Source organism: Mustelus asterias, chromosome 8 (genome assembly GCF_964213995.1).
Source record: "Mustelus asterias chromosome 8, sMusAst1.hap1.1, whole genome shotgun sequence".
In the NCBI taxonomy this organism is placed as follows: domain Eukaryota; kingdom Metazoa; phylum Chordata; class Chondrichthyes; order Carcharhiniformes; family Triakidae; genus Mustelus; species Mustelus asterias.
Genome location: NC_135808.1, coordinates 54,940,130 through 54,954,330, shown reverse-complemented (window position 1 = coordinate 54,954,330; position 14,201 = coordinate 54,940,130). Strand labels below are relative to the sequence as shown.

General features: G+C 41.5%; 1 protein-coding gene across 2 annotated transcripts in view; it reads right to left on the bottom strand.

Moving 5' to 3' along the window:
- The window catches only part of gtpbp3 (GTP binding protein 3, mitochondrial), a 30,101-nt gene that overhangs the window by 3,865 nt on the left and 12,035 nt on the right, over nt 1-14,201 (bottom strand). For both annotated transcript variants that reach the window (XM_078217973.1, XM_078217974.1), the window contains exons 5-9: nt 14,124-14,189; nt 12,311-12,420; nt 9,465-9,546; nt 6,390-6,571; nt 3,919-4,147 (exon numbers count right to left, since the gene is read on the bottom strand). In XM_078217973.1, the coding sequence (XP_078074099.1) occupies nt 3,919-4,147; nt 6,390-6,571; nt 9,465-9,546; nt 12,311-12,420; nt 14,124-14,189 (669 nt within the window). The remainder of the gene's footprint in view (nt 1-3,918; nt 4,148-6,389; nt 6,572-9,464; nt 9,547-12,310; nt 12,421-14,123; nt 14,190-14,201) is intronic.

Here is a 14,201-nt window from a genome sequence, read left to right as displayed (position 1 = left end):
AGGTACAAGTCAAGAGTATGATGGAATACACTCTACTTGCCTGGATCAGCACAGCCCAACAAGAGTCAAGAAGCCCATGTTATCCAAGACAAAACGATTGATATCCATCCATCATCTTAAACATTTACCCCCTCCACTATCAATGCACAGTGGCAGCAGTGTGTACCATACCACAGGCATTGCAGCAACTAACCAAGGCTGTTTTGACAGCACCTTCTAGACCTTTGATCTCTACTACCTTAAAAGGAAGGGCAGCAAATGCATGGGAATACCACAGTTGCAAGTTCCCTGCAAAATGAAACAAGATTTGACAATAGACAGGCTTGGGCTGACAAGTGGCAAGTAACATTCACAAATGCCAGGCAATGACCATCACCAATAAGAGACAATCTAACCACCGCCTCTTTACATTCAATGGTGTTACCATCACTGAATCTCCCACTGTTAACATCCTTGCGGTTACCATTGACCAGAAACCTAACTGTGCTCTGCACATAAACACAGTAGCTACAAGAGCAGGTCAGAGGCTAGGAATACTGTGGCAAGTAACTCACCTCCTGACTCCCAAAGCCTGTCCACCATCTACAAGGTATAAGTCACGAGTGTGATGGAATACTCCCCACTTGCCTGGATGGGTGCAGCTCCAACAACATTCAAGAAGCTCGATGCCATCCAGAACAAAACAGCCCGCTTGATTGACATCCACTCCCTTCAGCACCGACGCTCAGTAGCAGCAGTGTGTACTATCTACAAGATGCACTGCAGAAATTCACCAAAGATCCTCAGACAGCACCTTCCAAACACACAACCACTTCCATTTAGAAGGAGAAGGGCAACACCACCACCTGGAAGTTCCCCTCCTAACCACTCACCATCCTGACTTGGAAACATGTTGCTGTTCCTTTGCAGTCACTGGTTCAAAATTCTGGAACTTCCTCTCTAATGACATCGTGGGTCAACCCACAGCACACAGACTGCAGCATTTCAAGGAGGCAGCTCACCACCACCTTCTTAAGAGTAATCAGGGATGGATAATAAATACTGATCTTGCCAGCAACGCTTACATCCCAAAAACAATTTTAAAAAAATATGCAGAATAGTGAACATATATAAATATACGATGGTGATAAATTTTCATTGATCCATTTGAATGAAGAGAGAATTCTATACAGAATGAAAATGCATGACTTTTTTGTAGTGCTGTGAAAATATTAATATTGGTAATTGTCACCAATAATTACATTTTAATAGCTTTGTGGCGGGGAGTGAACGGCCGGAGAATTCCAGGCAATGTATCTACTTCCCTGCAGATATAATTTTGCATTTGGATTCTCTTTAAATTGACTGAACGTTTGCCTTTACTTGCCCTCATTCCCTGTTGGGATGCCCTTGGTTTTATGACGCTACTATGCCTTGAAGAAAGGTGTTGTAAACATGTTTTCTGCAGTTTGTAAGCAACCTTGTTTTTTGGTTATAGGCACCGAGCTGTCTGTCCTTTTATTGTTGCTGGAAGCATTTTGTTTATTTTTAATTTGGGCCTATTGCAATGTCCTAGAGTTTAATGAGTTTATAACCCTTTTGAATTGTTGGGGAGAGAATGATTGACAGGTCAAGGTCAGGTGGTTTCTTCACAGAGAAATCCTTTCAGTTTTAGTTTGAAGCTGTTTGAACTCCAGACTTAAAAGAGCGTTTTTGTTTGCTCTTTCCGTGGCATTGGAAATTCTGCTGGCCATTTGGAAGCAGTCTTTCTTGCCTCTCTGGAGTGAACGTTTGCTGTTGGCGGTTTGCTGGCTGGAGGCAAGCAGTGGCTCTACTTCTACCCCGAGGTGCGCTGGGAGCTCCAGGAGAAGTCAGACTTTCAATTTGGCATCCAAAGGACTAAGTTACAGCAGGTGTTGGAAAGCTGCAAGATCCAGCATCACATGAGCATTCTTATTTTCTGTGCTAAACCTGGGACAGGTATAGGTTTGTAAGAAGGTTTGTTTGGTTGGAAAAGTATATTTTTCTGTTAAGGTTTGAGCTGTTAAGGTTCATACAATATCATGGTGGGTTTTCTTTCTTGTTTGTAATTGGTAAAATGTATTGCTAATTTTCCTTGTGTGTTAAATAAACTTTGTTTGATGAAAGCTCCCTAGTAGGTCATTTGAATCATACTGAGAATCATAGAATCATACAAACCCTACAGTACAGAAAGAGGCCATTTGGCCCATCGAGTCTGTACCGACCACAATCCCACCCAGGCCCTACCCCATATCCCTACATATTTACCCACTAATTCCTCTTAAGCTGCACATCTCAGGACACGAAGGGGCAACTTTAGCACGGCCAATCAATCTAACCCGCACATCTTTGGACTGTGGGAGGAAACGGGAGCACCCAGAGGAAACCCACACAGATACGAGGAGAATGTGCAAACTCCACACAGACAGTGACCCAAGCCGGGAATCGAACCCAGGTCGCTGGAGCTGTGAAGCAGCAGTGCTAACCACTGTGCTACCGTGCCGCCCTGTGCTACCTACCGTACCTGGAGTGAAACATCTTATGCTCACCCATGCCAAAATTCAAAGTGCAAAACTTATGATCCAGGCTGACTTCATAAAACACCTTGGAGTTTCTGACCTGGATTATTAACAGTTTCTATTCATTGTCTCTCTGATGACTAAACAATGATCTGAAGTTGACATGTTTTAAATCTATGAAACAAACCAGCTGTCTTAATCCTTATATCTCAGAGCATTGTATAAGTTTGGAACTTTCTGCCTCTGAAGGAGGTGCAGTCGAGTGTTAAGGCGGAAATAGATTCTTGTTGGAAATGGAATCAAAGGTTATCGGGGTAGAAGGGAATATGGAATTCAAAACACAAACGGGTCAGTAATGACCTTATTGTATAGCGGAGCAAGCTTGAGGGGACGAATGGCCCACTTCTCCTATTTCATATGCTTGTATGTTCATTCATAAAAGGATTATTTTTAAATGATTTAATTCCAAAAAGAGTTCGTGACTATTTCTTCCTTCCTTTCAATTCCAGAAGACTCACTTCAGCTAAGATACAGCATCTCTAGTATCTCGACCAACTGACCACTTTTCCTGTGTGAGGCCACTGTTTTGTAAGGATATGGTGCCAAGAGGAGTCTCACAATTGAGCCAAATGTATTTCCACCTGACATCCATAAACATATGCATGTCAAGGAGCGCTGATGTTTCCTTAATCTGGGACACAAGGCCAATCATCCCTTCATGCTATTCGCTAACCTTTTGCAACAAAAAAAATTATAGTTTCATGGTCACCATTTCTGATATTAGCATTGTATTCCAGATTATTTTATCAACTGAATTTATTAATTAATTGAGTTTAAATTCCACTAGCTGCGAACCTAACTAGGCCTCTGGATTACTAGTTCTGTAACATTACCACCACTCCATTGTCTCCCCATTCAGCTACATCATTACCTTCCTCTCCTCACTTTCCAGAGAGGCAGTTTGCTCTGTGAAACTGCTGGGGGCGTTTTTTTCTTTCACATTCTCTCACTTTGTTGCTTTATTCTTTACATGAACCTTTCATCCATCTTACACATTGCACATTTCTTTGTTCGGTTAATATCTTTCCAATGCCTCAACAAGATCATTTCAAAAATCATACTATAGTTCTCCTTTAAGGAATTTGCCTGTCACTGAACCCATTAATATCTCTATGACTGGAGTATCTGGATTTTCTTCCTTTACTTTATCCCTTGGTCCTTTCGCTGAAAATAAAGGCCTGGGTATGGGGTAGAGGAAGAAAAGGGATTCCTAAAGGACTTGCTAATCTCTTAGTTCTGACAAAGGACGATAACCAAAACATTAATCTGTCTTTTCCCTTCACTGACAGTGTCAGAGCTGATCTTCTGTTTGTGTTTCACATTTTCCATCAAAGTTTACCTGCTGTAGTTTAAAGACTGCTCCAATGTGAGGTTTAGTTCTCCCCTCCTGACAGTATTGGATTGCAGACATGATGGACCTGGAGAAGACGGGGAAATCTTGATGTCGATATCTTCCCCAGTTGACACCCATTGCTGTCACATTCCTCAGAAGTAGTAGGTTGGCTGGCACTGTCTGTATATTTCCACCAGCGAACCCGACCACCACAATCCTGCCTTCAAAGGCCAAGCTGAGACAAAGGACACAAACCATGAATCAAACACAAGTTCATCAAGGCAAGGCACTGAAAAATAGAAATGCCTGTATTTAAATTGTGTCTCTTAAGATCTCAGGATATCTCCCAAAACACTCAGCAGAAAATGAAGTACATTTGAAAGTGTTGTCCCCCTCTCAATGTGGGAACTGCAACAACCAATTTACGCTCAGACACAACAATCTAATAATGTATTTTACTGATGTTGATTAAGGGATAAATATTGGCCAGGACATTAGGAATTCCCCTGCTTTTCCTCAGAACAGTGCCATATATATGAGAACTTTATGTTCATCCGAGAGGGCAGCATAAATCTCCAATTAATGTCTCATCCAAAGGATGGCACCTCTGACCATGCAGCACGCCCTCAGTACTGCTTTGGAGAGTCAGTTTAGATTTCATAAGAGATGAGTTCATAATTAACAAGTGTTTTGACATATTTTATAAATTAAAGATCAAATTCCATCGCATCCAATTCCCATAATGACAACTTATGTTTATATAATATTTTTAAAGTAATAAAACATCCTAAAGTGCTTTACAGATCCATTATAAATAAATGATGACACTGACACACATGCTGAGCTATTAAGGCAAATGACCAAAAGCTTGCTCAAACAGGTAAGGTTTAAGGAGCGTTTTAAAAGGAGAAAAGTGAGGTAGAGATGCAGAAGTGTTTAGGGAAGGAATTCAAGAGCTAGGGAGCAAGGCCACTGAAAACACAGCTACCACTAACGGAGCAATTAAAATCAGGAATGCTTTAAGAGGACAGATTTAGAGGAGTGCAGATATATTGGAGGATTGTAGGGCTGGCGGAGTTTACCAAGGTGAGAGGGCCAGGCTGTGGGAGGACTTGAAAACAAGGATGAGCATTTTAAGATCAAGGCATTGCTTAAATAGGAGCTAGTCTCGGTCTGCGAACACAGAGGCGATAAATGAAAGGGACTTGGTGCAAGTTAGAATGCAACTTGAAGGAGAAGGAAGGGCAAGGACTATATGCAGAACCAAGCACCCCTCATCTGTATCATTAATAAAAAATACTTCCCACCTATGGAGAAAGTTTACTTGGCATGTTTAGTCTGCTGCACTGAACCCCGTTCCTGGTTCCTGAGCAGCTCCAATAACATACCATGCATTACACACTGGACAGACTCCATTTATTTCAATGGCAGGTGGAATTTCAGACGTAGAGGCTGCTCAGCTAAATTGGAAAAATCTGTTGCAGACTTGAGTATATGGCCATACCTACTCAATTCTAGCCATTTGGAGTAAGAGATAATCTGACAAAGTACTGAAGTACCTCAATCATGTTGAAACTCTTAGTTCCTGGTATTATCCATTGGGGTGTTTAATTTGCAAGTTTTTTGCTAATCAAGGCGGAGGATGTTAGAATAGATGGTAGGAAGTATTTTTATTTCACAAAATTTACAACACAGAAACAGGGCCGATAGATCTATGCCAGTGTTTATGCTCCACACCAACCTCATCCTACTGATCATCATCAAACTCATCAGCATTTCTTTCTCCCTCTATTAATACATGGATGATTAAACATTTTCTGTAACTCATTATGAAATATTTGGTGTGTATTAAATGAATTTAACCTTATTCATGGGGTTATAGTTAGTGAACAAGCGTGATTTCAATATTGCAACCCACTAAGATGAAGAAGGGCCACTCATGCGGCCCACTCACTAGCCTAGGTTGTTCATCACTAGTCTATACCATTCACCTTAAACACTACTTGCAATAGTGAGGTCCACATTCTCACCATTCTCTGAACCTCACAATCAGAAGCTCAAATCCACAGCATATCGCTGGCTGTTTTCTACTGAACATTCGTTGAAGGTACATACTGATCTACAAGGGCAAAAGTTCCATACCCACCACTTCTACCGTATGTTCATCTTGCCATTCCTCAAATTGCACAAAATCCAAGAGAACAGGAACACATAACCTGATTCCAGGTCATTTTTTGTACATTTCCATCATTTAGCTGACTTGTCAAGGTTTGGGCATGCATAGCAATCCATTGGAGTCTCCCGAGTGTTCAGTTTCCTTCTGACCTATTCCCACCCTTGATGAGAACAAGCCTGGTATCTGCAAGATTATTAGCTGAGATGAAGAACTCAGTAGATTGGAGTTTGTGTCTCATCGTTACAACCCGTTACACTCGATGGATTTGTTAGTCAATGGCACACGATATTGATAGAAATACCTGCTAAAAGCTTCCTTGAATACATCTCCTCCAACGGCATCAAGTACCACATTCACCCCTTTGTTTGCTGTCAGTTTTTTCAGCTCCTCCTTTATGCTCTTTGCGGTATAATTAATGCCCGCGATAGCACCTTTCTGCACAGCCAGTTCACACTTGTCATCAGTCCCTGCAGCTGCAATGACCTATAGGGAGAAAACAGATCCAGTACTCATTGATAAGCACATGGTTCAAGCTGGGACGTACTCAGAAACAAATCACTAAATTTGGTAGATGCTACTCGCTTTTGATGATGCTGTTAAAATTGTGAAAAATCAATCTGATTTATAAACGACAAGAATTGTAACAAAGCTTTGCACCTACCTTCCTATTTTGGAGAAGGAAATATAAATATCTTGTCTAATTCAAGATGCACAGAAATGTGAATTAGCAACTCTGTTTCTTATCTTCAAACCATTCTCAGAAGCTACAAGAATGGCTGATATATGAAATGGAAATATAAGACTAAAAATGAAAATGAACATACCAATTAGGACCAGGTGTAGGCCACTCGGTCCCTCGAGCCTGCTCTGCCATTCAATAAGATCATGGTTAATCTGATTGTAGTCTCAACCCCACATTCCCACCTACTCCTGATATCCTTTCACTCCCTTGCTCATCAAGAATCTATACCCTGCCTTAAAAATATGCAAAGACTTTGCTTCTACTGCCTTTTCCAAAGTTCCAAAGACTCATGACTCTCAGAGAAAAACATTCTCCTCATTCTCTGTCCTCAATGGGGATCTTGTATTTTTAAACACTGACCCCTAGTTCTAGATTCTCCAACAAGAAGAAACATCTTCTCCACATCCACTCTTTCAAGCCCCTTCAGGATATTATATGTCTCCTCTTTCTCTTCTAAACTCCAGTGACTACAAGCTTCGCTAATCTTTTCTCATAAGACAACCCACCCAGCCATCAGTCCAGTAAACCTTCTCTGAACTGCTTCCAACACATTTATATCCTTCCTTAAATAAGGAGACCAATACTATTCACAGTAATTCAGATGTGGTCTCACGAATGCCCTGTATAACTGAAGCATAACTTCGTTATTTTTGAACTAAACTCCCTTCACAATAAATGATAACATTCTATTAGCTTTCCCAATTATTTGCTACACCCACGTGAGACTTTTGTGATTCATACACTAGGACACCCAGATTCCTCTGCATGTGAGAGCTCGGCAATCTCTCCCATTTAGATAATACGCTTCTTTTTTATTTTTCGTGCCAAAATGGACGATTTCACATTTTCCCACATTATACTCCATTTGCCAGATCTTTGCCCATTCACTCAACCAATCTGTATCCTTTTGTAGCCTCTTATGTCCTCTTCACAACTTACTTTCTACCCATCTTTGCTGCATTAGCAAATTTAGCAAACATACTTTGGTCCCTTCATCTAAATTATTTATATAAATTGTAAAAAGTTGAGGCCCCAGTACTGATCCCTGTGGCACACTACTCCTTACATCTTGACAATCAGAAAAAGACCCATTTGTGCCTACTCTGTGAGCTCGTTAAATCTTCAATCCGTGCCATGCCAATTTTCCGCAGTGACCTTTGATAAGGCACCTTATCAAATGCCTTCTGAAAATCTGAGTACTGTACACCCACCTGTTCCCCTTGATCCTCAGCATATGTTACTTCTTCACAAAACCATGCTGACTCACTGCCTGATTACATTGAATTTTTCCAAATGCCCTGTAATAAAATCTTTAGTAATAGCTTTTAACTTTTTCCCTGTGACAATGTTATGCTATTTGACCTGTAGTTTCTAGCTTACTGTCTCCCTTCCTCGTTATTTTCCAATTTAATGGCATCGTCACCGAATCTAGGGAATTTTGTAAAAATAAGACCAATACATCGATGATCTCACAAGCCACTTCTTTTCACGCCTGAGGACAAAATCCATAAGAACCCGAGGACTTGTCACAGTTCCAACAATTTGCTCGGTACTACTTCCTTGGTGATTGTAATTTTCCCGAGTTCCTTCCTGCTGTATCACTCTACAAGTAATGTATAAATAATACTCCTAATTGACTGGCACATTACTGGTTCAGAAAGCATGACCTCCATTTGGAACTGACATTGCTGTAACTGACCAGTTCTCCGCCTTCTGACTTTAGAAGCAAGCGTGTTACCAAATGCACCAAAATGAAACAAAAATAAATTCTCAATCAAGCTGTTAAACTGCTTTTTGTGAAGGAGCACTTTTCTGAAGTGTCTTTGTACACTTTGCCCCACACACAAAGATGGGTGAGAAACACTCCCCACATCTTCACCAACCTTGCTAATGACACTAGCCTCCAGAAGGTCCTGTTCCACAGCAGGACTGCTGATCAATCAATATCATTAAAATCAGATTATCTGGTCATTAACATAAAGCTGTTTGTGGGAGGTTGCCATCCTATCTTGTGGAAAAGTGCTGGTCTTCTTCATCCCTGGCTGATTCAGTGCAACTTTAATCAGAAATTCAGTGACGCAGGAGGTCACCACCTGACCAGCCAGTGTCCAAAGTTATACTCCTACTACCATTAATTTTACACCAAGTAGCAGTCCTCAGTTAATCTCCAATTAATATTGAACTATGGACACTTTTATCCTGGAGGCTCATGTTAAGTAGGAAGTGGGCTTCAGACTATCAAAGATTTTTTGTTACTCATGACTAATACAGTCAGCTGAAACAATGGGCAGTCTGACCCCCATTAAGAAGTATTTACAGAAGTCTCCAGGCATCTAAATTGTGAGACAGTCTTGCTGGATCATCTGATCTGTCCCTGTCGAGCATTTTCCTGTTAGTGAGCTGGATTAAAAAGTACCATCCTGCCGTGCTACCCATCCCAACATCACATTATATTCAAAAGTTTTTATTGCTGGGATTGGAACAATACATGTACATGCATGTACACGTGTCTCTGTATAAAGTATTTTGCTCATAATATTTTTGTCTGTGATAATAACGTTACACAAGAAAATGGCAAATGTAAAGCAGATGATACATAGATAGACACATTACAAACAAATCAGAGCTTCGGACCTTGGCCTTTAGAACATGAGATGCAACATCCACAGCTGCGAGTCCTGCTGCGCCAGCTGCTGCCGTCACCAGAACAGTCTCCCTGGAAAATATCGGCAGAAACAAAGGGGCACAAACTTAAAATTATAGTCAGGGCATTCTGGAGCAAAATCAGGAAGCACCATTTCCCAAAATATGAACAATAAGAACTGCTATATAAATACATAGCACCTTTAACACAATAAAACATCCCAAGGCATTGTGATTATCGAACAAAATCTAACATAAAGACATATAAGGAGATGCTGGGATATCAGGGGTGACATGGTGGCACAGTGCTTAGCATGCTGCCTCATAACGCCAGGGACCCAGGTTCAATTCCAGCCTTGGGTGACTGTCTCTCATGTCTGTGCAAGTTTCCTCAGGGTGCTCTGGTTTCCTCCCACAATCTAAAGATGTGCAGGTTAGGTTGACTGGCCACGCTAAGTTGCCCCTAGTGTCCAAAGATGTGTAGGTTTTGGGGGATTAGCAGAGTAAATATGTGGAGTTACAGGGATGGGGTCTGGGTAAGATCTCTATTGGAGAGTCGGTGCAAACTCAATGGGCCGAATGGTCTCCTTCTGCACTGTAGAGATTCTATGATAGATGTGACCAATACTTGGTCAAAGAGGTTGGTTTAGAGTTCTTAACCAAAGGAAGTGGGAATTTGACATTCTCTTCCCCAAAAGGCTGACATGCACCATGTCATAGAGATAAGGTAGCTCCCAAGTTCACTGTCTGAGTTTAGTCATGAACCTCAGCCCAGGTACTGAAGGAGCATTCACATTTCTGGGAACCTGATTGCCACCCAGTGACAATTCCTGAGAACTGCAAGTGTGCAGAAGTTTAAGGGTAAGACTGGGTTCAGACTTGGAGGAGGCTCCAAATGGGCCTCCTTTCCCCACTGAGCTCTGGTGAATAATTTATCTCAGCGCTCACCTTGTGGGCTCACTCATGAAATAATAGCTGCTTTGTGAGGTACTGGAGAGGAAATAGCACCCAGTGTAGCAGAAAGTAAAGAGAAAAAAACTACATAATACAAAAATGGACCACAGTTATGTGGCAAGATTAGGGAATCTGGGGTTGATCTCCTGAAAACAGGGAACGATAAGGTAAGAATTAACAGAAGTCTTCAAAATTATCAGTGGATTCGATACAGTGGATAAAGAAAAACTGTTCTCACTTCCAGAAGAGTCAATAATCAGAGGACACAAATTTAAGGTTATTGTCAAAAGAATCCATGAAATATGAAAAGATTTTTTAAAACTTTAGCTATGAATTAGAATGCACTCTGCCTGATAGGGTCATGGAAGCAGATTCAAAAATAACTTTCAAAAAGGATATATGTTTGAAAAGAAAACATTTATAGGCCTATGAGGAAAGATCAGAGTGGTGCGATTAATTGGATAGCTTTTTCAAGTTATCACAGTCATGATGGTCACAGTCTTGAATATCCTCCTTCCATGTTGTAAGTTCTAAGTTTCATTCACATATCATAGATAAAAATTAGCTAGGGGTGGCACAGTGGTTAGCACTGCTGCCTCACAGCGCCAGGGACCCAGGTTCGATTCCCGGCTTGGGTCACTGTCTGTGTGGAGTCTGCGCGTTCTCCCCATGTCTGCGCGGGTTTCCTCCGGGAGCTCCGATTTCCTCCCACAGTCCGAAAGATGTGCTGGTTAGGTGCATTGGCCATGCTAAATTCTCCCTCAGTATACCCAAACAGGTGCCGGGGGATTTTCACAGTGACTTCATTGCAGTGTTAATGTAAGCCTACTTGTGACAATAATAAACTGACTTTAAACTTTAAAACTTTAAACTTAAAGAAGAAAACTATAAAATATTGGGAACTGAAATCAAATCAAGAAATGGCACAAGAGCTAACATTTTGAGATGTCCCATGGTCGTGAAAGGTGATGTACAAATACAAGTTTTTCCAATACACTGTTCTCCATGGGTGTGCACCCTGTCCCTCCCTGCTCACTGTATTTTGATGGAGAAATACTTTTATCAGGAAACTCTGTTTCTTTGGCTCACAAGTTCTGCCCTGCATCGATGGATGACCCACAAAGGTGTCAATATTTACTCTGTTGAAAATGACTGATGTAGCTCTAGCTACCTCCCCAAGTGGTTAAAGGTATTAGGCAGTTTTATACTGAGTAGTACAGACCTCACGATGCTGCATTTGGGCAGCAGTGATGGTGTTTCAATTTGGCCCCCTGAACCTGAGTGCCTTAGAAAGCCACTGGGGTTCCTGCTCCTGACTGTAATCCAGTTACCTCTGTTAGATGGCAGCTGGGATATCTACATTTACATAGAGAAGGGAGGTAATGAAGTTTTCTTCAAAACTTGAAGTGAAGTAAGTTTGAGACACAAACCCACTTGTTTGCTTTTCAGGTGCTTTTCACCTGCTGCACAGTCCCAGCATTGTCTGCTGTCAACCACACAGAAGTCAAGCCAAAACAGAATACAGTGGCCTCTCTTGTTACCATAACGGAGAAGATCCTGAGGGGGTTTAATAGGTTGGATACCAGGAGGATGTTTCTCCTTGCGGGAGAAACTAAAACTACAGGATACCATTTAAAAATAGGAGCTCCCTCTTGAGATAGAGGCAGAGATTTTTTTACTCTCAGAGGGTCATTGGAATTCTCTTCCCCAGACAGCAGTGGAGGTTAAGTCATTGAATTTACTCAGGACAGAGTCAGGCGGATTTTTGATAGACAAGGGAATCAAGGGAAGTGCAGTTGAGACCACATTCAGATCAGCCATGATCTTACTGAATGGTGGAGCAGGCTGGAAGGGCTGAATGGCCTACTACAAAGTCCTCTCACCCTGGCTGTGTCTTTGCTCGCTGTTGCAGGGCCAGAATCATCGTTCCATACGAAACCGGTAATGTAGCGGCCACCTCGTAGGGGATCTCCTCTCCGATGGGCCACAGCATCTGTGGGAATTTCAAATAAATCAGATCCGCACATTATTAGCCAAGCATATAAATCGTCTAACTGCCTTCTGTTGGGTTGCACAATGCACCACTAAAGCATTTTCCCAATTTCCTCCCCTCCCTTCAAGTTGTCAGTCTTTCCATTTGTGGTTCATGCGCCAACCTGCAACTCATACACCCATATTTAATTGCAGAAATCCTACCTGCCATCTAACAGAGGTAACTGGATTACAGTCAGGAGCAGGAACCCCAGCGGCTTTCTAAAGCAGTCAGGTTGAGGGGGCCAAATCGAAACACCATCACTGCTGCCCAAATGCAGCATCGTGAGGTCTGTATGACTCAGTATAAAACTGCCTAGTACCTTCAACCACTTGGGGAGGTAGCCAGAGCTACATCAGTCATTTTCAACAGAGTGAATATTGACACCTTCGTGGGTGATCCATTGATGCAGGGCAGGACTTGTGAGACAAAGCAAACAGTTTCATGATAAAAGTATTTCTCCATCAAAATGCAGTGAGCAGTGAGGGAGGGGGTACACGCCCATGGAGAGCAGTATATTGAAAAAAGAACAAAAAAAAACTTGTATTTATACATCACCTTTCACTGTCATGGGGCATCTCAAAAATGTTTCACAGCCAATTAAATTCTTTTTGAAATGTAGTCAGTGTTGTAATGTAGGGAAACAAGGGAACCAAATTACACAGAGCAACATCTCATAAACAGCAGTGAGATAGTGAGAAAATGATCTGTTTCCGGTGATGTTATTTGAGGGATATTTTTTGTTCAGACACTTGGGGAACTCCCTGCTGTTCTTCAAATGGTAGCACGAAAACATTCACATTCAGTGGAGAGGACAGACGTTTGATGTATTTTCCAACAGATGGTAAATCAGAAAGTGCTGCGCTCTTTCAGAAGTGCGAGACTTGACTTTCTGCTCAATTCTTTGGAGTCGTACTTCAAACTATTTCTGACTCAGAGGCAAGAGTGCCTCCAAGGCTTGCAGGTTGGATGAATATATTTTGGAGTGTTGCTTGATTACTTGGGTAATTTATATAAAATTTTATTTCAGAAGATTACATGAGCCCCTGATTGGGTAAAGCATACGTGGTGTGTTAAAGGTGATTAATATTACTCCTTCCTATGGTCTCACTCATTCTCTCATTATCAAATAGGATCTTGCTGATCTTTCTGCTTCTATATATTATTTTATATGCAATTAAATCTGGATCATTACTTTTGGCCTGTAAGCAGTGATCTAGCATGCCCTGCTTTTATGCCCTCTTGAGGTAATTGGGAAACATGGTGAGCATCCCATGTTTTCCCATGAGGTAATTTATCACAATTTGAGATTAATTATTAAACCTAGGTTAGGTTAACTTGTTAACAGGTTTTAATTCATAAAAGCATTGACAGTGCAAGCTGTAATCGAACTGAAAACAATGACAAAGACATTGAGTAAAAAGCCCAAACGCTGACATAGGCATTGACTTAACTCATATCCCTACGATTCCTGGGGATGTCGGTTGTTTGAGACATATGTGATCCCACTTTTAGGAGTATTTAAACCACAAAACTATGTCCTTAACTAACTGTTCTTCTTCCCACCTCCCTCCTCAGCCCTCGCAGAAGACACATTAAATCACTACTTTCTGACAAAAGAACTGCCATCATTAAGGAGCATCTTTAGGTTCCATACCACTTACCTCCTGGTCAACAACACACTGTTCTGCCATTGCCCCAGTGGAACTCACACCTATCACACGGTCTCCCTAAATAGGAAT